The sequence below is a fragment of the Peromyscus maniculatus genome, chromosome 1, assembly GCF_049852395.1.
Source record: "Peromyscus maniculatus bairdii isolate BWxNUB_F1_BW_parent chromosome 1, HU_Pman_BW_mat_3.1, whole genome shotgun sequence".
Lineage (NCBI taxonomy): Eukaryota > Metazoa > Chordata > Mammalia > Rodentia > Cricetidae > Peromyscus > Peromyscus maniculatus.
Window position 1 is genome coordinate 176,765,092 of NC_134852.1, and position 22,981 is coordinate 176,788,072.

At 43.2% G+C, this 22,981-nt stretch overlaps 1 protein-coding gene across 1 annotated transcript in view; it reads right to left on the reverse strand.

The window, feature by feature from the left end:
* Pgm5 (phosphoglucomutase 5) overlaps positions 1-22,981 on the reverse strand; it is a 174,437-nt gene that overhangs the window by 50,383 nt on the left and 101,073 nt on the right. Inside the window, exon 7 of the mRNA XM_006977640.4 lies at positions 16,970-17,085. Coding sequence (XP_006977702.1) covers positions 16,970-17,085 — 116 coding nt within the window. The remainder of the gene's footprint in view (positions 1-16,969; positions 17,086-22,981) is intronic.

The window sequence follows — 22,981 nt, forward strand, 5'->3', positions numbered from 1 at the left end:
CTAGTACAAATAACTCCTCCAGGCTGAATGGGGAGTTTGCTGTGCCACGCGGGTCCAGGAGTGTGTGTGTTGCAGATACACTCTCTTGGGCAGCTTTCTCTGGAGCAGACAAGGCACTGACTTGGAAGGAATATGCTGCAGTGTGGAGCAAGCATGAAGAAGGCTTTGACATGTGGAGCACAGCAAACCTCTGCTGCTTGCCAGGTGTGAAACGGCCTTTAGAAGTTACTAGCCCATGTCAGGTGGTGGTGGCGGCGGCGGCGGCGGCGGCGGCGGCGGCGGCGGCGGCGGCGGCGGCGGCGGCGGCGGCGGCGGCGGCGGCGGCGCACGCCTTTAATCCCAGCACTCGGGAGGCAGAGGCAAGCGGATCTCTTGAGTTCGAGGCCAGCTTGGTGTACAGAGTGAGTTCCAGGATGGCCAGGGCTGCACAGAGAAACCCTGTCTCAAAAAAAAAAAAAGCTGCTAACCCTTCCAAGCCTCAATTTCTCATCTGTAATATAATGATACTATCACCAATCTCGTGACCCTGTAACAATTTAATCAAGTTCAAAGGGCAGGCACTAGGATAGTGGTGCTTGCCTGTATCCCCAGCTACTCAATAAGGTGGGGCAGCATTGGAAGTTCGAAGTCAGCCCAGGTAACATAGTAAGGCCATGTATTTTAAAAGACAGTGAAGGGAAGCACATTCTAGAGACCAATTTTGCGTGTTCAGATCCTATCTTAGCCACCTACTTCTGTATGCTATACTTGGTTATACTACAAGAACAGTTAACAGCCTCTGTCCTATGGCTTCTTCTGGGATTAATCAACTAAATCTCCATAAGTATTTAGAAGTGACTGAGATGTCACAGAGGCTGTGGCTGAGTGTAATTCTCATAAGATGCCTACAGTGCTGATTCCTCAACACTTGTTTTAAAACAAGTCATTCTGTTATTAACACAAGCCTCTTTCTCCTTCTTCTCAACCTAGCAATAGCAACATCTTAGGAAATGAGACTGGGACCAGAAGTGGACCATTTCCTATTGCAATCAGGCAATGAGAATGGACAAGCTCATTCTTGGTTTGAAGGTGATGAAAAATCAACAAAGTAGACTCATGTCACGGAGCTCTTAAAACCTTGAAAATGAGACAAAGTGTTTTCTCAGTTAAGTCAAACATCTGTAAGGACTAAAACTGAAACTTCAGACTGTTTACCATTGATTTCTACCTACATTACTAAATGTTAAATGTTTTCTCTAGGGGAGAAAAACTTGTAACCAGAGAGAAGAGCAAAGTAACTTAAACCAATAGGAAAAAGAGTCACGTCTTTAGTCTTTAGTCCTTAACACATGCTGATCAATGGTCTGCCAATGACACTGTTGGATGTCCCACCGTGGCTGGCTCCAGGTTAAGAAGACCCTGGGCATTAATCATCACACCATAAAGAGACTTGTCTTAGCCAGTGAACTCTTCATGCTGCTACAAGAAATGGAAGAAATTTGGAAGACTCAAGCATAGCAATATGGCCAGCTGCCCAAACAACAAGCCTAGGACACCCTGCCCAATGCAATCATCTCAATCCTTCTTGTCCTTTTATAGCTGAAAAAAAAGTCACTTTTACTTACTGGCTGGAGAAAAATACCCCTTTGTCTAAAACAAGAGCTTTGCATACCTTAGATCTCCAGCTGGATCCCATTACCAGAGATAGAACCATTACATGCTGTTAAGTCCTTAAGAAAGATGTCAGAATTTAGTGGCATGGAGACACGGAGTTCTTTCAGATGGATAAAACCCACCCCAGTCATCTGCAAATAACACGCAGTAAATTGTGAGCTGTCCTGAACGTCTTTGCTAACAGGGGTAACATTTGCCAAGAATCATAAGGGACCAGTGATCAAGTCAAGTTGGCTGTGCTCTCTAGTTCATTGAAGAAGTGAGAGAGACAAGAAAGGTGCTGCAATTATATAGATGTTGCCTTTGGATGATCACAGTGCTCAGCGGGAGTGGAGTCCTTTAACACATCTTCAAGGCAAGTGAACTCCAATGCCCTATCAGTGTCAGGTAAATTATGTAAAAAATATGAATGCACAAAGAAGCAAGGAGTTTCCAAAAAACCTACTACAAACAGGGGGGAATGCACGCACACACACACACACACACACACACACACACACACACACACACACTATAGGATATAGATAGATAGATAGATAGATAGATAGATAGATAGATGATAGATAGATAGATAGATAGATAGATAGATAGATAGATAGATACATAGATGATAGATAGAAAGATAGATAGATGATAGATAGACAATAGATAAAGATGATATTGATAGATATAGATGATAGATAGATATAGATGATAAATAGATATATAGAGATAATAGGTAGATAGAAAGAGATAGATATAGATGAGAGAGGGAGAGAGGGAGAGAGGGAGAGAGGGAGAGAGGGAGAGAGGGAGAGAGAGAGAGAGAGAGAGAGAGAGAGAGAGAGAGAGAGAGAACATAAATAAGGAACTGACTACTGTAAATTGTTTCCAGGATTTAATAATAGAGGAACCCCAACCCAATAGACAGCTGTGGGAAAGGCACAGGCACGCCCTTTTCTTTTGAGGCCACAGCACCGTAAGCCATGTCCCAAACTAGCAACTGTCAAGAGGAAAGTAACAATGGCCAGCAAACATCTGAACAAATGTTCAGTATTACTGTAGTCAGGGAAAAGCCACTAGAGTGAGACAGCATTTGGAGACTGCCACACTAGCAAAGGCTGCCTTAAAAAGGAACTTTCCCAGCAAGAGTAAAGCACCAATGTAGATGAGGGCAGTTTGGTCCAGTAGTTTGATAATAATGACCAAAAGCCTCTACATGCTGGTGGCCTCTGGACTCTGCTGTTCTCTTCCTTAGCCTTTACTCTTAACAGATATTCACTAATGGATATAACTTAGAGGGAAAACTTGGAAGAATAAATATTAATTGTTGAACAACAGAGTAATTGTGAAAAAGCCCAAGGCAAACCTCTTGCATAGATAAGATATTAAACAAGAGTCTTCAGAAACATAGAGTCATGCTCATGCAATTTTAATAAATGGAAACATTAACAAAAATAATATTGTGTGTATTCTTGTGGGAAGTACATGAACGCATGTGGGCACAGGTGGCTAACAGAACTACTAACAATGCTTATACAGCTCTGAAGTGTCAGAACTCTGGTTGATTTTCTTCTCTGCCTCTTGCTTTCTTTCTAAAATAAACATGTACATATTACTTTGAAAAGAAAACTTGAAATTTTAAATTTCTCAGTGACACATAGAGATGTGGAACACGTGTGTTTCAGAATGTCGCGTGGTTGGATTCAGCCAGGATGCAGCCTTTCGAGTGGGCTTCTTTCACTCTGCAATATGCTTATCGGTGTCCTTCCTGTCTTTTTGTGGCTGGGGGCGGGCATCACCTTTGGGGTCCTGAGTAACACCAGTACAGTTTTTGAAGCTTGGTTCCTCTGGCCATACAGCCAAAGACTACCATTTGGTTGGGACAAAGTGAGGAGAATTTAGGCCCAATTTCAAAAGTCTAAAGGTACCACTCAGCTTTCCTTCCTCTATCCAAGCCAGCCTCCCCCAAGCACACCTCACCTTCATCTGCCCAGCCTGCACCACTGCCATCATGCCTGAATGGGCCACAGTTCTTCGCTGCCAGACTCCAGCAAAAGGCGGCACAAACAGGATCTATTTTCTTGTCACAAATATCACTGATCCCTCTCTCCATTCAAATCAGACCTGGAGCATTTTCAAGCTTTAAAACCACATTCCTTGGGCCTGTGTGATGTCTCAGTGGGTAAAAGTATCTATCACACAAGCCTAATGACCTGAACGTGACCCCTAGAACCCACAGTGGAAGGAGAGAAACAATGCCCAAAAGTTGGTCTTTGACCTCCACACACATGCCCCCATATTATACATTCACACACCATCATCATCATCATCATCATCATCATCATCATCATCATCATCTGCTGTGGGATGGTCTGTATGCTAAATTGCTCTGATTAATCAATAAATAAAACACTGATTGGCCAGTGGCCAGGCAGGAAGTATAGGCGGGACTAACAGAGAGGAGAATTAAGGGAACAGGAAGGCAGAGAGAGTCACTGCCAGCCACCACCATGACAAGAAGCATGTGAAGACGCCGGTAAGCCATGAGCCACATGATAAGGTATAGATTTATAGAAATGGATTAATTTAAGATGTAAGAACAGTTAGCAAGAAGCCTGCCACGGCCATACAGTTTGTAAGCAATATAAGTCTCTATGTTTACTTGGTTGGGTCTGAGCAGCTGTGGGACTGGCGGGTGAGAGAGATTTGTCCTGACTGTGGGCAAGGCAGGAAAACTCTAGCTACAATCATCATCATCATCATCATCATCATCATCATCATTATCATTATAATTTCCTCAGGGTCAGCAGTCACCAATGCACATACTATACTCACCAGAGGGGAGAAGAGATAGGGAAAAAAATGAAAGAAGGCAATAAAGGAAAAGTAAAAGGAACATCCTTACATGAGCAAATCAATAAAGCCTCACACACAGATGTTGCTACCAGGTCCAATTAGCACAACTAAACCTCAGGAATCTTGAATCTGTCAGTCCAGGACATCCTGCACTCACACCTAACACAGTTAGGAGATCCAGGGCATCCTGCACTCACACCTAACACAGTTAGGAGATCCAGGGCATCCTGCACTCACACCTAACACAGTTAGGAGATCCAGGGCATCCTGCACTCACACCTAACACAGTTAGGAGATCCAGGGCATCCTGCACTCACACCTAACACAGTTAGGAGATCCAGGGCATCCTGCACTCACATCTGGCATAGCAAGGTGCATCCTGCACTCCTACCTGGCATGTCTAGGAAATCCAAAGTGTCCTGCACTCATGCCTGATACAGCTAGGCAATCCAGGGCATATCCTACACTTGCATCTGGCCCAGCAGGGCTGTCAAGACTGGCACTAAACTCTAGCACAACCCTAGGTAGCAAGTTACAGTCACTGGAGAACTTTAAAAAATGCCCGTGTTCAGTTCCCTATAGGACCAGTCACACCAGGCGTTGGAAATCCTTTCAAATAGCTTTCTGAGTGAGTGTGATAGGCAGCCAGGTCTGGGAGAGGCTGCTTGGGGAGGAAGTGGACTCTCGTGCTGGCTTAGGGGTTCAAGTCTGCCTCCTCTGCTTTAAGTTGGGACAAAGATGATAGCTATTGCCTTCCAGTCTCTTCCAAGAGACGCCACTGGCCTTGTCATGCGGGTGATACTCACTCCAGTCTTAATGGTTTCTTTCTGTCCTTTGCATCTGGAAAAGTGAGAACTAGGCCAGTTTTGGAGTGACTGATTCATTCTAGGACTTTCCCAGTTACTTGGATGTGAGAAGTCCCATCTCCGAAGAAGCTTATAAGTCCCTGGCAAAGCAGAACAGTGGCCATCCAATAGGAAGGACCACTTGTCCAAAGAGGTTCTGGGTCATTTTCACGAAACATGCACATTTAGCATGTGCCTCTGCACATACACTCCCTGGAACCCAAAATGACACATGGCATATACACCCACACAAGTATACATGTAAACATCACACTGACTATGAGAACAGAAATGACGAGCAGAGTAAATTCCCTTCTGTGATAACAGTGAGGACCAGGCACCATTCTCCGCTAGTTCATACATCTCTTTCCTAAGTTCTATAATTTGACAATCCTTTCTTACAGACAAGGGATGCAGTGAAGTCATCCATTTGAGGCCACACAGCTGTTAAGTAACAAAAAGGTTTGAATTTGGGCAGCTTGGCTCCAACAGCCTCCGGCCTTCCTGTCTACTGGAAAAGTACAGTGACGACAGAAGTCCCAGAAGGAGGCAGGCAAAGGGACCATGTGGTGAGGGCCTCACTGAGGCCATCCATCCTAGGACCTGGGGCACGGACGTGCGATCCTCTCTTCTCACACTCCGCATCTCAGGAGCTCCTATCTGCTTACTTGTAATTCTCATTTTGTTGTGACTTTCTCTCCATCTTCACATCATCTGCCTAAGACAAGGATTTGTCTTCTTTACATAGCAGGATCATGAAGTAAAACCAGGGACCTCCATCCTTCTGGATAGACTCCAGAATGTGCTAAAGAATCGTGACACAATTAGTTGTGCCCGTTTCTCAAACTAGTGCTATTCAGCTCTTTCACATCTGGTAGAAAGGAAGGCTCACTAAGAAACACTCGCCTTCTATGCTAAAAAAATAAATGTTTGGAAATGCACAGATGCTCATCATTGGGTGAACAAAGCCCACCTGCCTGGAATAGGGCCAGAGTCTGTTGTGAGTTCAGAAAACCCATGCAGCCGCAACCACTGCCCTCATGGCCTCTGCACTGTAGGCTCCACGGGTCTTGATAAGCCAGAGTTGTGGTAATAGATGAACCATATGAAAGATACAGTGCAATAATGATATCTCATACATCATGATCAGGCTAATCATCCTTTTAGTACTGCCTTGCAAACTCTACAAAGGAAGGAAGGGCTTACATCTAGAACTTCTCCTCACTGTATTCCTGGCCTGCCTCCAGGAAGGTATGAAGGAAACACTTGCTGGGTGAATAAATGAATGACAGCATGAACTCCTGGCTCCTCCCTAAAAGTGAGGCTAGCAAAAGCAAGCTCCTATTACAACGGCGGAAACTGTAATTACCTATTACAATGGCGGGAACTGTAATTACCCATTACAGTGGCGGGAACTCCACCAGTCACCTGCTGGCAAGGATCCATCTCACAGTAAGAAGATGGAAGTGCAGAAAAGCAAAGCTGTCCATCCAAATCAACAGAACTGCAGAGCCGGGGCGTCAAGACTAGAGCTAGCTCTGCCAGCTCCTGGTGCCATGTCATTTGCAGGACACTATCCTACAGGGTACGTGGAATTGATTCCATCTCCATACAAAAGGATAACGATGAATTGCTGGCATCACTGAAACGTCAGCAGCAGGCGTTGGAGAACCAGCAAGAGTGAGTTCCAATCCTTGCTTGGTCAAGGCGACTTTAGCCAGTGTCCTGAGCCTCCCTACGCCACAGTGACTTCATCTATAAAACAGGGGCCGATTATGGTCCCTTCTTCATTTTGTGGTCGAGAATAAAGCAGAGAGGGGTGCTAGGCATTGTGTCTATTGCTTAGGAGGTATCCATAAGTAACATCTATTAGCACTATTTTATTTACTCATTCCTAGTCAAATGACTCTCCAGGTCAGAGAACGGAGCATGTTAGCAGTTTCATGGCCAGCCAGTGGATGCACCTCCCTCACAGGAACACATTAGCCCTAGAACAGAGATCTCTTAATCTATATATCCCACATTATTCCTGTGTTGCCAAGACTCATAGGAAAAATGTAACTCTCTATGAATTGTTTCCAACAAATCATATGCAAACCAGGAAGATCCCCAGTGGTTTTCAGGCTAACGACCTTTCACTCAGTCACTGCACTCCCTCCTCAATAAGGCCTCTTAGTGACTAGTAATCTCCCAAAACCCATTAGGGAGGCTCAAAGTACAATTTCAGGGATTGCATCTAAATCCCAAAGGACAAGACACCTTCTTTAAAAGCCCCTTAATAGACACTGTGCAAAGTAACGCTCATTCTATTTGCAAGTCCTAAGCCTGTGACTAATCAATGGCCATGATCTCCTAGGCTCTAGGTCCCAGAATGCACTGGAAAGTGCAGATGTAGCTCAAAGGCACCAATCTATTTAAACAACAACTCTCATCACTTTTCATCATCAACATGCAGGATGCACTCATGGTCCATGGAACATGTCCCATGAAAATCTCATGGAAAGGGGTCATGGGATGGACACACTCTTCCCACTCCAATGGGAGTTTTGTTTCCAACACAGCGGGTGATGGCTTGCAGAGAATCCAAAACGTAGTTTCAATTTTCCAACTTTACAAGGAGGCTCTTGGGGATGTCAATCACGGTGCCTCCACACTCTGCCTAACCTAGACTGAATTGCACACAGCCCACTTCTAACAGTCCTGCAGAGAAACTACTCTCCCAGCCCTGATAATACTGTCATCACAATGGTTCACCCCTTCTGCAATCTAGCCAAATTTAGAAGCACTGGCCACAGAGAAGGAAAATCACTGTACTTGATCATCTGAAACTCGGAGGTACGCTGGCCTCTTTCTTTCTCCTGCTGGCTTGGCAGAATTGAAAACAGACAAATGTGAAATTAAGTCCCCTTGGAAGGGAGCAGACATAAGCTTTCCTTCATTTGACTTGGAGAAGCATAAAACAGTTGGACAACATGGGAGATTTAAGCCTACTCTGTATCTGTGGAGCAGCACTGTTGTGAACCCAGTCTTAAGCAGCGAGAGTAGAAATGAAGGAGAAAGGCCCGAGACTGTTGTAAACTGTACAACTTAAGATGTTTGTAGCTCATATGTAGTGAGACTAGAAATGAAGGAGAAAGGCCTGAGACTGTTGTAAACTACCACTACTGGGGACGATAAAACTTCCTTATGCAAAGGAACTGGAGAATAAGTCAATAAGGCGAAGCACAAGACAGCAGACCCCAGGATGACTGTGCTAAAGACACTAAGCTTTAGTAACATTGAGGACTGAATCACAAAAGCTGGAAGCAGCCCACAGTTAAGCATAGCCATATCCCAGTTAGTGTCAGCACCCATATGGAAATGGAGAAGTTAATGGTACAAACTACCACACTTTAAAACCCAACCATGAGTATGGGTTTTGGGAGGGGAGATCTTTCTAGAACTGTTTTATTAGCTATGAATTTGTGCTGGTGATGATAAGACAGCAAAAAGCATCAAAACTTAGTTTTATAATTTTATATAGTTTTCTTTTTAATCTTTATTACATCCTCTTGCAACTGGGCTACACTCATATGGTTTGTATGTGTTTGAATTGTTCCAGTGAGTTCTCCAAAATGTTGAGATACCCGTATTTCCAGATTTTAAACAAATACAACCACTTGAGAATGATAAAGATACAATTACGGATGAAAGGAAGAAATAGCAAAGTTGAAATCTCCCCTCTTTGCCTTCCCTCTTTCCTCCACCTATCTTTCTGCTTTTCTATGGGTCCTGTAAGCACTTACTGGAAACCTACCTTATATCAAAGAATGAGGTCAGAAGAAGACAGACATGGCCCCTATCCTTGGCACATGTACAGAACCTGCATGACAAGCAGAGAAATCCCGCAGACCTCAGAAAATCGGAAGGGTATGAAGATTCTGTGTGGCAAGGCAAGCCACAGGCCTCTTTCTGTTATACTAAAATCCAAGATGTGAAAACTGCTGGTTCAAGAACATGATGCTGTACTCAAGAATTCACAGGGCAAAAATCCGATGGGACAATTTGGATAAGTGTGTTACTGTCAGGAGTTCTGTATGCAATTCCAAATTTCCATAAAGAAATGGATGCATACATAACTTAGAAATGCCTTGACTCATTTAAAAAAACAAACAATGCTATTATTCTAGAAAATTCAACATAGCATACTTGTTCAGAAACAATCGATACGGTTGTACTGCATGGTTTTCTTTGGTAGGTATGAGAGCCTTTGCTGCTATGCAGGTGACGGTACTAAAGCTGGTGGTCAAGTGTTGTGTGGTATTTTGTTTGTGTTCTGACAAATAAAGCTTGCCTGGAGATCAGAGGGCAGAGCTAACCACTAGTTAACCATAGAGGCCAGGCAGAATGGCTCACACAATTAATCCCAGCACTTGGGAGGCTCATGCCTTTGATCCCAGCACATTCGGGAGGTGGAGACAGGAATATAAGGTGGATGGAGACAAGATCTCAGCCCCTTTTGGTTCAAGGATTGAGAGAGGAAAGAACTCTCTGGTGGCTGCTGCTCTGTTTCTCTGATCTTTCAGCTTTTACCCTGATATCTGACTCCTGGTCTTTATTGATAAGTCTAATTAGGATCACGCTTCAGTCAAGCTTGGAGATCTTGACCTAGAGGGTAGTTCTTCAGCATTGCCTGCCACAGGACAAACTCACCAACTCTGGGCTAGGACAATCCACATGCTCTGAGAACAACAAGGCCGCTTAGAAAACTGATGCTAATGATGAAAAAATGGAGGAACATTTTCAACAATGCAAAAAAAAAAAAATTTCCTCAAGTTTTGGCTTTTTAAAAAACTCCTAATTTTAGTATATTAGTACATTCTCTTTGTTTTTGGAATAAGCCCAGATTCCTTTAAAACTGGAAGAAGAAGCCCAAATGCCATTCAGATGAATAACCTTCTGTTTGAGTATGTACAAAATGTCCCCACCCCCAGGAAAGCAGCTTTCCAGATCCTTCCTGGGACATGGATGGACACCTGGTACTAGCACAAAAGATGACTTCACTTCTATTATCCAGTGTCTTTGATAGAGCAATGAATGCAGGTTCCTACTGCCTGGCACCTGGACCTTCTCACACAAGAGAAGCCTGAACATAGATCTGTTCACCAGCCTGCTACTTTGGCACACCCTGAGAACCAGAGATGCCAGCAGGGACATTTCTATTCAGGATATATCTTGCTCCCTGAGGACCTAACCCTGGGCAATGTCTTGGCATCCTTGAGCTGAGATTGAGTCTTATTTCCAAGCTTTCTTGGCACGGCATTGAACATTCTTGGTTGGTGCACAGTTCCATGCCCCAGGGACACTGGCAAAGGCCTCTGCATTGGAAAGCTGAAGTATACTTTAGAGGCTCCTCTGAGTCTTTCTATCTTTCCAGTTCTCTTCCTATGCTCAGCTATGGATTCTGAAAGCCATGTTCTAACATGGAGAGATAGCTCTTATGATGGACCCATTGTTACAAGTTGGAAATGAGGGACACAGAAGCCATTTGGTTGGCCTTCAATGTCAAACAAGAGTCCTGGATATGAGCCACAAGCCTTCTGTCCCTGTGTCCTTGTACTGCTTAGTTCAACTCAGTGTGGAATCTCAGACACACTCTTTCTCCCAGCCCTGATGCAAAGCAAAAACACTGGTATCTCATCCCTGTCCCTGGATGTACACCAGAACTACTTAATCATATTTTTCTTTAGAATGCAAAGACCCATGGCACCATTTTGAATCACTCTCAGGGATTCAAAGTTTGTGTACAATAGAAACACACACACACACACACACACACACACACACACACACACACACACACACACTCAAGCTTCCCTGTGATTCTGACACAGCCAGCTCAGAGCCCTTCTAAGCCCTGGTATTAAGGAAGCCTGATGCAGGAGCTGAATGAAGCCGTTTCTCTTCTCTAGACGCAGCGCCATGTTCCTGCAGGCACTGGAGCGCTCACATGCTTTCAACTGTTTCCCAGGCAGAAGGAGTCATTTTCATGGAAAGATTGACAAGCATGCTGGAAGCAGTGCACACCAAAGAGACAGAGAACCATCTTTTAGTTCTGCTCTATTTAATGAAAATGCAGACTTCTCCCAGGCTCCGGCACCCTGGAAGAGCCATTTCACTCTTCCTTGGGCTCAGAGGCTCCATCTATCAAAGTAGGCTAACATTTTTAGCCTGCCAAAATGGCAGAGGATGCAACAATTTCAAAGCCCTTGACATGAATGGAAAAATCTCCTGTGTTCCTTGAAAGGAAAATGATAGGCACTTCTGGAAGTGAAAGTTGTTCAAATCCCCATCCAGTCCAGCCTCCATGCTGCGGTCAGCATCACTATCTCAAAGCAAAACTCGCTGGACGCGCTTGCAGGCTGACCTCCCCGTCCATGTAGAATGTGGCCTTCCCACTGCCAGCAAGCTGAGAGTCGAAGCTGTGTCTTGTTGAGGCTCAATATCTAAGGCAATGGGCTTCAGAAACTCCCTTCTCGTGATATTTCCAGCTCTGTCTCTTGAAACCCTCCCCTTTACCTGGCCCTGTGTTCAGAGGTAGCAAATGACAGCCCTTGGGTAAACTCTGAACTCATGCTTCTGTCCAGGACTAACACTTTATTGGAGGATAGTCATGCTGGTCTGTCTAATCATCATCTGTGACTCCTTTGTGCCACAGTCATAGAGCTGAGCAGTTTCGACAGAGACCCCGTAAAGCCTTATGGCCGGCAAAGCCTAAAATATTTACTATCTTGCCTCTTACAAAAAGTTTTATGACTCTTGCCAAAGATGCTTACAGATATTTCCACCATGATCCATAATGAGTGCATTTTACCAAGAGAACTATTGTACACGTATGTGTGCATGTGTATACTTACATGTAAGCAGAAATTTTGGCAAGCAACATCTGAATTGCCATGCACTCTCACAGCTTCTATTCCTTAAATCAATTGATATTACCATATTAATCTCATGATCCATATTTGAAAAATAACATTCCAGGAAAAGTGAGCCATTGAGCAATTGACGACCTAAAAGACACATACATCCCTGCTCTTCCACCTCCACTGGCTTTCTGACACTATACCATATCTGGCAGGGCCTTGCTCTTTCATGTCTTGGTCTAAAAGTCCTCCCCACTCTTCAAGTACAAGCTCAGCTCCCATCTCTTTCAAAAAGCACACACATTAAACTTCCAGCCCCCATGTCTTTTTCCTTATCTCATCTTCTGAACTACATTCTCTAGGCCTCTTTGTGGTCCTTCAAAGTTTCTGTTTTGTAGACATCTTCTTATCCTTAGGAATATGGTCTTCATCACTTTGTAGTCACATATCATCACCCAATACAATGCTCTATAATCACAAAGCCATTAATAAATGTTTATTAAGTAGAAATGTGTATTAGTAAGTTGTCCTAGTCTGCTATCTGCTGTGGCAATAAAACACTGACCAGAAATCAATGTAAGAGGAGAAGGATTTATTCATCTTACAACCTCCAGGTCATAATCCATCACTAAGAGAAATCAGGGCAGGAACCTGGAGGCAGGAATGAAATGGGGGCCATAGAGGAAAGCTGATTACTGGTTTAGTCTTCATGACCTGCTCAGCCTGTGTTCTGAGGACCACTTGTCCAGGGAAGCACTACCTAGAGTAGTCTGGGCCCTGCAACATCAATCATTAGTTAAGGAAATGCTATCCCACACTTGCCTACAGGCCATCTGATGGAGGAATTTTCTCAACCGAGGTGTCCTCTTTCCAGAGGCTACCTGGTATCAAGTTAACGACAAAGGGAGGAAAGGGTTTGTTTGGCTTACAGGTTCTAGTCCATCATCAAGGATAGCCAAGCAGGCACTCAAGACAGGAACCTGGAGGCAGGAACTGAAGCAGAGACCATAGAGAAATGCTACTTAGTGATTTGTTCAACTATCTTTCTTATACAGCCCAGGCCCACATGTGCAGGAATGGCACCACCCACAGTGGACTGGGACCGCCTACATCAATTAGCAATCAACAAAACGATCCACAGGTGTGTCCACAGGCCAACAGGATCAAGGCAATTCTTCATTTCAGGTTTCTTCTTGCCAGGTGACTCTAGGTTTGTGTCAAGTTGACATGAACTAATCAGCACAAAAAGGTACAACATGGCTTGTACATGTAACATTTTATCCTCTTAATTATAAAGAAATTGTAAAGCACATGGCACATTGCAAGCATTCTGTAAATGCTTATGAAGATAGAGGAGACGGGACTATGGGAACGTCACAGTTTCTACTCCAGTTGCACTGTTTGTGCTGTATTACCAGCAACTGAGCAGAACTGCTGTCTGCAGCACTGGACCTGGCTTGAGCACCTGAAACCTCAAAGCCCATTGACTTCCCTGGTCCCTTCTCTTGTACGAAACAGGTTGAAAGCCTCACCCCTCACCCTAAGGGTCCAGGAGAAGATTTATCACTGCTGTATGAGAGACAAGGGTAAAAACACCTCGGCTTCTATGGAGAGATCAATAAACCTTCTTGGGCTCAAGACTTCTACGTCAATGCTAAGCAAAAAGCACCACCTGATGAGAGATCGCTGTTTGTGTTTCAGGCATGCAATATCTTATTGCTGAGTATGAAACAGAAGTATGCAAAATAAATAAGCAAGCAAGCAAAACAAAGCAAAACAAAACAAAACAAAAGCAACCTCCCTGCAGATTCTCATCTCTGGTTTAGTCCACAGTAAAGTGTCCTACTTCTAGAACAATTTTAGGCCTGTAGTACACTAAAGTTTATAATGGAAATAATAAAGCCTCAACCCAACTCAACTACTGCCTACATAAACTTAACATTCCATATTAGTTGGCCTGAAGGAAGAGATAGATGAAAAATGATGAGATCCACAAAAGGCAAGAAAAAGCTAGTAAGTGTATGTTAATAATCAATTGTAATCAGTACAACTAGAATCTCAGATGACCCAGCTATTAGCCAAATGTAATGGAGATGATCAATCAACTTATATAGACAGGCAGTTCTCCTGGAGAACTATTTTAAAAGTAAAGGTAAATGGTAGAAATAGAAAGCAAACTAAAGTATGCTGGCACACACTAACCATCCCAATATTTGGGAGGCAGAATCAGAAAGATTGAGAGTTCAAGTCCAACTCAAGTTACATAGTGAGACGCTAGCTGAACAAACAAAGCATCTCACAGCATCAGAGTTCCTTCCATAGGCTTATCACACACTGGAAATGAAGGAAAGAATTGATCAATATAAAGATAAGTTGTCCTGTTCCATTCTTTTTTTTGTCAGCCTGACACAAGCCAGTTATTTGGGAAGAGGAACTTCAATTGAGAAATGTCTCTAGTGGGTTGACTATAGGCTAGCATGTGGGCATTTTCTTGATGTAATGATTGACAGAAGAGGGTCTAGCCAACAAGGGGTGGTGTCACTCCTAGGAAGGTAGTCCTGGGTTGTTAAGAAAGAAGGCTGGGCAAGCCATGGGGAGCAAGCAAGTAAGTACATTAGCAGCATTCCTCCACAGCTTCTACTGCGGCTCCTGCCTCCAGCTTCCTGCCTCGAGTTCCTGCCTTGACCTCCTTCATGACGGACTATAAGCTGTAAGATGAAGTAAACTTTTCTCCCCAAGTTGCTTTTTGTCATGGTCTTTAACCAAGTGACAGAAACCTAAGACATATGTCAATGAGGATTATCAAAACTTAAACACAAAAAGAAAAAAGAATAAACCACATTAGATGAGTGCATGTAAAAGCTTCAAGTCATCTTTGGTCACGGGTGATCTAACATATAGTGTAACTGGAGTCTCATAAGAGAAAAAAAAGGATAAATGTTTGAAATGGTAGTAACTATTTTCCAAAATTGACAATAAATGTAGACCCAGAAACAGGAGAGTTAGAAGAAGGACTAAACACACACACACACACACACACACACACACACACACACACACACACACATACACGCACGCACGCACGCACGCACGCACACATCTAGACATATTAAATTTTAGCCACTGAAAATCAAAAATTAAAAAAAATTGAAGGCAGCTAGAGGGACTTGGAGAAGGCACTTTATATAGAAGAGTCAAAATACAAATTATAACACTTTTCATGGAAATATGCAAAGCAATGAAGTGACATCTTCAAGTTATTAAAAAAGTAATTTTAACTGTGACAATGGTGCCATGGTTATATACTTTTTACAAGACAGTTTTATATTTAAAGATTCCCACTAAAATATTCAGGAATAACAAGATGAGCTTCGGGGTGGGAGGTTGCTTCATAACAATCAGGAAAGGTAACTTTCTTTGTGGAGAGAGTAGAGAAAGCCATGTTGATGATTAATTTTAGAGAAAGAGAGAGAGAGAGAGAGAGAGAGAGAGAGAGAGAGAGAGAGAGAGAGGAGAGGGAGAGGGAGAGGGAGAGGGAGAGGGAGAGGGAGAGGGAGAGGGAGAGGGAGAGGGAGAGGGAGAGGGAGAGGGAGAGGGAGAGGGAGAGGGAGAGGGAGAGGGAGAGAGGGAGGGAGGGAGGGAGGGAGGGAGGGAGGGAGGGAGGGAGGGAGGGGCATGGTAGCACCTGCCAGTCATTCAGGAGGTAAAGACAGGCAGATGAAAAGTTCAAGTTTGAGGCCAGCCTGAGCTATCTAGTGAATTCTATACTAGCCTCATATACATAGAAAGACCTTGTCTAAAAAAAAAAAAAAAAAAAAAAAAAAAAAACATAGTGAAGCACACCCATAATCTACTCTGGAGGCCAAGGTCACATGTTCAAAGCTAGCTTGTGAATGACCCTAACTCAAAATTTAAAAGGTTTGAAGAGGTAGTTTAGTGGCAAAGCACTTGTCTAGCATATGAAAATCCCAACGTTCAGTCTTCAGTACTACAAAATCATTATCAAATAACAATCAAAAGACTAACCATGGCCTGGCAGTGTTGGCACATGCCTTTAATCCCAGCACTCGGGAGGCAGAGCAGATCTCTGTGAGCTCAAGGCCAGCCTGGTCTACAGAGCTAGTTCTTAGACAACCAAGGCTACACACCGAAAGAGAGAGAGAGAGAGAGAGAGAGAGAGAGAGAGAGAGAGAGAGAGAGAGAGAGAGAGAGCATGAGTTGATAACAATAGAAATTGAGTGGTATGATTAATATGATATTCTGTTTACACTTACCATAACAGAACTTCTTTTTTAATGAAAGGGATTTTTTAAAATAAATATCCAAAAGAAGTAAATGTGTCAGTCAGGTGGTGGTGGCACATGCCTTTAATCCCAGCACTTGGGAGGCAGAGCGAGCCAGGCTGATCTCTGTGAGTTCAAGGCCAGCCTGGTCTACAGAGCAAGGTTCAGGAAAGGCACCAAAAATACACAAAGAAACCCTGTCTCAAAAAAAAAAAAACCAAACAAACAAACAAACAAACAAACAAAAAAAAAACAAAAAAAGAAGTAGATGTTAGATGTTTCGCTGCACACATCCTACTGGGTTTCTCTGTTGTTTACTTGTTTGTTTGTTTTGGCCTCTAAGTAATTCTTCCTCCAGCCTTTGATGCACAGAAAGATTTACAAGTCTCCACTGGGTTTGCAAAAGTGCAGCCACCCTCACCAGGAACATCAGCCCAGCCCAGCCTACCAGTGCCAAAGCTCTCTTCTCCACACAGAGAGCATCGTCCGGAGTCCATCAGATTTGAGAAGAATCTCCATCCAGCAGGGGTCTCATACACAGGGACCTTCATTGACTTAGCCACTCTGGAAAATGAGATAGGAGGCAACATCAATCCACATGTCCGATTTCCTTTCTTTTCTCAGCTCAGCAGGAAGCCTTAGGCTCTGTTTGTTCCATAGGTACATTTCAGAACAACCTGAATGGCTCTAGACAGTTTGAAGCTGTAAGTTACAGAATAATTAGCATACTTCAATGCTCTCAACTCGGCTTTCTCTATAATATATACTAAGTCAACGTATGAATGATTCTACTATCAGTGACCCTATACATTTTCTTTGTCATGTTGCTAAGAGTCTGCTTAAGACAAGAGAATCTAAATTAAGATGGCATTTGAGCCCAAGCATTTAGGAGTATTGTTTGACAATATCTACTGTAGACAATATCTACAGTATGAATCTGCCTATACCCTATGAGACAGGAATTCAACTCTAGAAATGATATGTAGTGGACACTATGGTTCACTGCTTCTGGTCACATGAATCTACACACACACACACACACACACACACACACAGAGGCATGTTAGATATTTTATGACTGGAATCTTCATTTGGCAGCATCTAGGAATGCTGATGGTTTCCAGCTCATAAACATGGCTCTCTTTCAAGAAGAGATGTCTCGCTCAGATTGGAGAGATGGCTCCGTGGTTAAGAGCACTGGCTGCTCTTTCAGAGGTCCTGAGTTCAATTCCCAGCAACTACATAGAGGCTCATGGCCATCTATAATGGAATCTGATGCCCTCTTCTGGAATGCAGGCATGTGTGCAGACAGAGTACTCATACCTGAAAAAATACATAAGTAAATTTTTTTAAAAAGAGATGTCACACTCAAAGTCAGAGAGCCACACCGTTAGGTGAACCCAGTTAGTGACTGATCCCTGTGGAAGAATCAAAGGTCCGTCCTTCCTCGTGTTGGTGCAGCTCTGTGAAGCTATTTCAGTTCCCAGGCTCCTCATGTGTTGGCTGAGGCCTTTCATGTGTCTTCAGTAGTCAGGTGTCTGTCTGATCGTCTTCACTGTCCCTTTCTTATAATTTGGATGTGACATGTTCCCTAAATGCCCTCATGTGAGGGCTTGGTCCTCAGCTCAGCACTATTAAAGATTATGAAAACCCTTAAGTAATACTCAGTGGGAGGTTTAGGGTCACTGGGGGCATGCCCTCAAAAGGACAACAGGACTACAGGTCTTATATTTTTTCTTTTTTTACTTCTCATGAGGTGATCAGTTTCCTGAACCATATGTTCCCACTGATGTGGGCTGAATCACCATAGGCCCTAAGGCAACATGGTCCAGTGACTATGGAATAAAACCTCTAAAACCAGAACCAACATCTCTTCTTTCTATGTAGACTGCCACAGGTATTTTGTTACAGTAATGGAAACCTGACCGACATAGTGTTGATCATGGAGGCAACTTTGATCTCTAAGGTAGAAAAGAATAAACTCCCTGCAGGCAAATTTTTTTTAGAACCATTTCCTGGAGAGCCCAGTGTGTGATGTTACTCCACAGAGTGTAATGTGAGATTTAACAAGGCTGATCAATCACTATTTATAATAACTGAAACAATATAAACAAATGTGCTAGGAGAATGGACAAATAACTTATGGTGTTGAGATGGTTAATCTTAAGTATCTACTTGATTGAATTAAGAGACACCTAGAAGATTAATGAAGCATGCCTTTGGGCAGGTTGTAGGGGTGTTTCCAAAGATGATGGTGTCATAAGAGCTGTGACCTAATGGTTCAGTGCACTGATGGATTCACATTTTGAGTAGACTGTTCAGAGGGAACAGAACTATGAATCCTAGCTGGAGGAAGTAGGTCACTTAGGCTATGCCCTTGGGGACCATATCATTAGTCTGCTTCCTGACCACCATAAGGTGAACAACTACTGTCCTATATTCCCACAACCATGATATTCTTCCTTACCTCAGACCCAAAACAATGGCTCTAGCTAACTTGAACCAAAACTTTTGAAACTTTGACCTAAAATAAATATTTCCTTATTTCGAAGTACTTTCTCTGGCATTTTGTCATGGAAATAGGAAGTGTACTAACACAGATATATAGACGCCATTAAACAAACGATTGTGTTAGGCTCCACCCTAAATGAATGAAGCCCCAAACAAAGAAATGTGTGTAATATTGTTCTGTAATACTTAGATACTTAGAGCTCACTAAGCTCAAAGGGTCTAGCTTATCTCCTTTTCGACAGTTTAAGAAAAACATATAATTGCACTTATATCCTGGGAGGAACAAAGGAAGAACTTCTCCACAAACTTTAGAACAAAGGAGAATGTTCAGAGCTGCTAAGTTCATCATCAAGAGCTCAAAGAAGGAAGAATAAATCACACAGAAGGCCAATGGAGCATACAGGGAAATGTGGGTCATAGTTAACCTAACAAATGTAAACTCACTAGAGTGCCAAATAGTTTGTACAACACACGGAGACGGTGGGGGTGAGAGAGACAGGGAGCCAGCATAATCTTGGTCTAAAAGCAATCTTGTGGGTTCAAAGCCAAGTTGGCAGAACTGAAGGGAGGGGAAAGGATTTCCCCAGGTCCCACCCTTCCCAATTAATCACTGTCAGGAGGGCACCAGGCTGTGGCCGCTGGCTGGATTGTAAAGAACCAGACACTTTTGCAACTATGAGCCATGGTTACAGCTTTGCAAGCTGAGATAAGACGGGTAATTAAATTCCAGGACCCTGAACGTTTAAACTGATTGTGCCCCAAGGTCAGAAAGGAATTCCCGTCCCTACCTTGAACTTGGGACTCATCCCAAGCACAGCACTCAAGCAGACACTCTGGTTTAGACCTCCTGTGGGCCAGAAGCCCCTGCTGTCCACAATCCCCTAATACAAAGGCTGAAAGTGGAGCGGTGTGCAAGCTGGCACCGTATGCCAGGAGCAAATGGAAAGCTCTACCAAGGAAGGAAAGTAGGAAGCCTGTGGAGGCCGCAACGCTCCTACGAGGGAGAAGGAGCCCTGGTGACTAACAGGACATGCCGCACTAAGTCATCTCCTCAGCCAAGGTTTGCAGACCTCCACAGAAGTGGCTTTCAGATGGACACAGTCTTAGCTTTACAACAGCTTCCCCTCTACTCCCCTTGTATTCTGTGCTCCTAAAGCTCTTCTCTGTTTCCCAAAGACGCCCCTGCCTGCCTTCTGCTATTGCTGAATAGTGCTGGTCCTTCTATGCCATTCATGGAACTCAGAGTAACCCTCCGTTTCCAATCTTTGTCAAAATCTATCTTAAACGATCTGCCATCTGAAAGTCTGCCTGGGTACATTTTGTCATGCTAAAAACAAAATGCCTGAGACTGAGTGATTTATAGAGAACAGAAAGTTATTTCTTATAGTTCTGGAGGGATGCCCAAGAGTACAGTGCCCATATTTAGCCTGGTGAGGAATTTGTTATGTCCTCACAAAGCAAAATATGGAAAAGCAACTTGCCACCTGCTGCATGAAGCATCTTTCATAGGGCTGTAAATTCAATAACAAGGAGGGACCCCTGCTGGCCTCATCATCTCTTCAAATTCTGCTCCCCCAATTTTTTCAAATCTTTCACCAGTTCAACACCTGGGCCCTGGAGGGGATGAACTTTCAACATGAATTATGGAAGGGATCAAAGTTTCTTGGGTACATCCAGTTGATTGTATAATCCCACTACAAGAAAGTTGTAACAGATTTAAAGGTAACAAGATCTGGGTCCCTTTGCCTAGATCCCAAATATCACCTTTCTTAAGAACCAAGAGGAGTCCACAGGACCATATTCTGTGTTCTGAATTCTCGGCCCTCCTTTAAAAGCCTTTACCTTCACAGTCTGGGAGAAGATATTTGCATCACACATATCCAACAAAATTCTTGTGCACTTTCCACATTTTAAATTCCTATGAATCATTTCTAAAAATTGAAAGCCCACAAAGAAAAGAAAAACAAAATGTAAAATGTGCACACTTTATACAAGATGATACCCAAAGGACCAATTAGCATATGAAACATACTTGGAATTGCACGCTAAAACCACGGTATAGTATCACTACCCACAATCCTACCGGAAAAGAATGGAATTGCCAGTGTTGGAGAAGATACGGCATCTCATCATGGAGAAATGCAGAGTCATACTGATTACAGTATATTTATTCAACACAGCACAGTGCTGTACCATAGGACAACAAGAATGAGCAAACCTCTACAATGTAGAACAACATAAGGAGCGATTGGTAACATGGAGTAAAGCAGCCAGACAAAGGGATACCCCAGTATTCCACTTAGACATGGTGCAAACCTTGTGACAGAAATCACTGGTGACAGACATCAGGGTGCTGCTGCTGATCTGGGGATGGTTGGAGAACGGGATGAGGCAGGCATGAGAATGCCTGTTTCTTCATAGCAGGGGCTGTTGCATGTGTGTGTTTATTATGTGAAAATCACTTAGACTATGTACACTTACGTACTGAGCCTTTTTTACATGAATGCTATACTTCAATTAAAAGTTTATTTTAAAGCTAGGCATGGTGGTCTAGTGCTCAGGACGCTGAAGTGGGAAGACCAGGAATTTGGAGCTAGCCAGCCTGACCTCAAAGGGTAAGATCTATGGGCTGTGGAGCAGGGGAACCACAACTATTTAACTATTTTTAAAAGTTCATTTGTATGAAAAATCCCTCTGGAGTATTTAGGATAAATGCATGTTTGAATTAGCAGCATTTTCATACTCCTAGGAAACAAGCTAGCCTCCCATATGTTGTTAACGTCCAGCAGGCACATAGCAGTCTTCAGGTTCGTTTTCTGGCATCTTTACATGTTTGTGTTCACTCACAGAGCCCTCTGATGTCTGGCTCTGCTGTCTGGGGATGCTCTCTAATAAAAAGCTTATAGGAACTTGTACTCTGAAATCCTTTCTAAAAGAAGCCTGTCCAGGTCATGAATATGAATGAGGCAGAGTTCATCTAAATCTGGTTTTCTAACAGAGATCTCCCCTGATCCTTTTTCTTTTTTTTTTTCTTCCAGTGATAAAACTTGAATTCATGACCTTGCACCCAGGGGGCAAGAACTCTGGCACTGAGCCATACTCCTGAGCCTTCTAATAGTAATCTTAAATCTATTCTGAAACCATTTTTGTTTTGATGGAATGACTCACACTTTCAGGTAAAATAGACACAAAACATTGAGCTTTCACACTAAAATGACTGCAAACATTTTTTTTTCAAGCATTTACAAACATGAGCAGAGTTGGATGACCTGGGGCCCATACCATCCCAGCATTGTCTAAACCTGAAAATCCACATGTGAAGTAACACCTTTCGGCCTGTCTTATCAGACAGGCTGTAAGGATCAGATGAGCTAGCACCCTGCAAATGGAAAGAAAATCCTCTCACAACTATAGAAAGGCCTCCTCAGTTACAGCATTATCTCTCTTCTCGGTGTGGAATCTTTACTCAATCCAAAGGAAGCAGACTTATCGCCTGAGAATATTTAAAAGGCAAAGATCAAGATAACCGTGAGTCCCTTGTCCCTCTTGCCTTGTAGGTGCTGGCCAACTATAAAGCAATGGAGAATTGAACCTTTGATGCCTCATCTTGACATTTCTGCATATTCATTTTATGCCTCTGCTATGGGAGAAAGTAGAGGACCCTTCCCTATCACACTTCCAAGTGTCTGGCAACATAAGGCACACAGATTTCTAAAGATCCTGACTTAACTTGAAAGAGAAAAATAATCTTGGCTTCAGAAAACTGACCAAAGATCCAAGAAAATAAATATGCAGAACTGAAACAAGCAAGGTTTATTCTCTTTGAATAGTAAGAGATCAAGATGCCTCTGTGTGGGAAACCAAGTTCATGTTCACAGCCCTGGTGCTTGAGTGCTTTGATAGAACTGCCTGGTTCTGATTATCTTCAAATAATAATTTTTAAAAATTG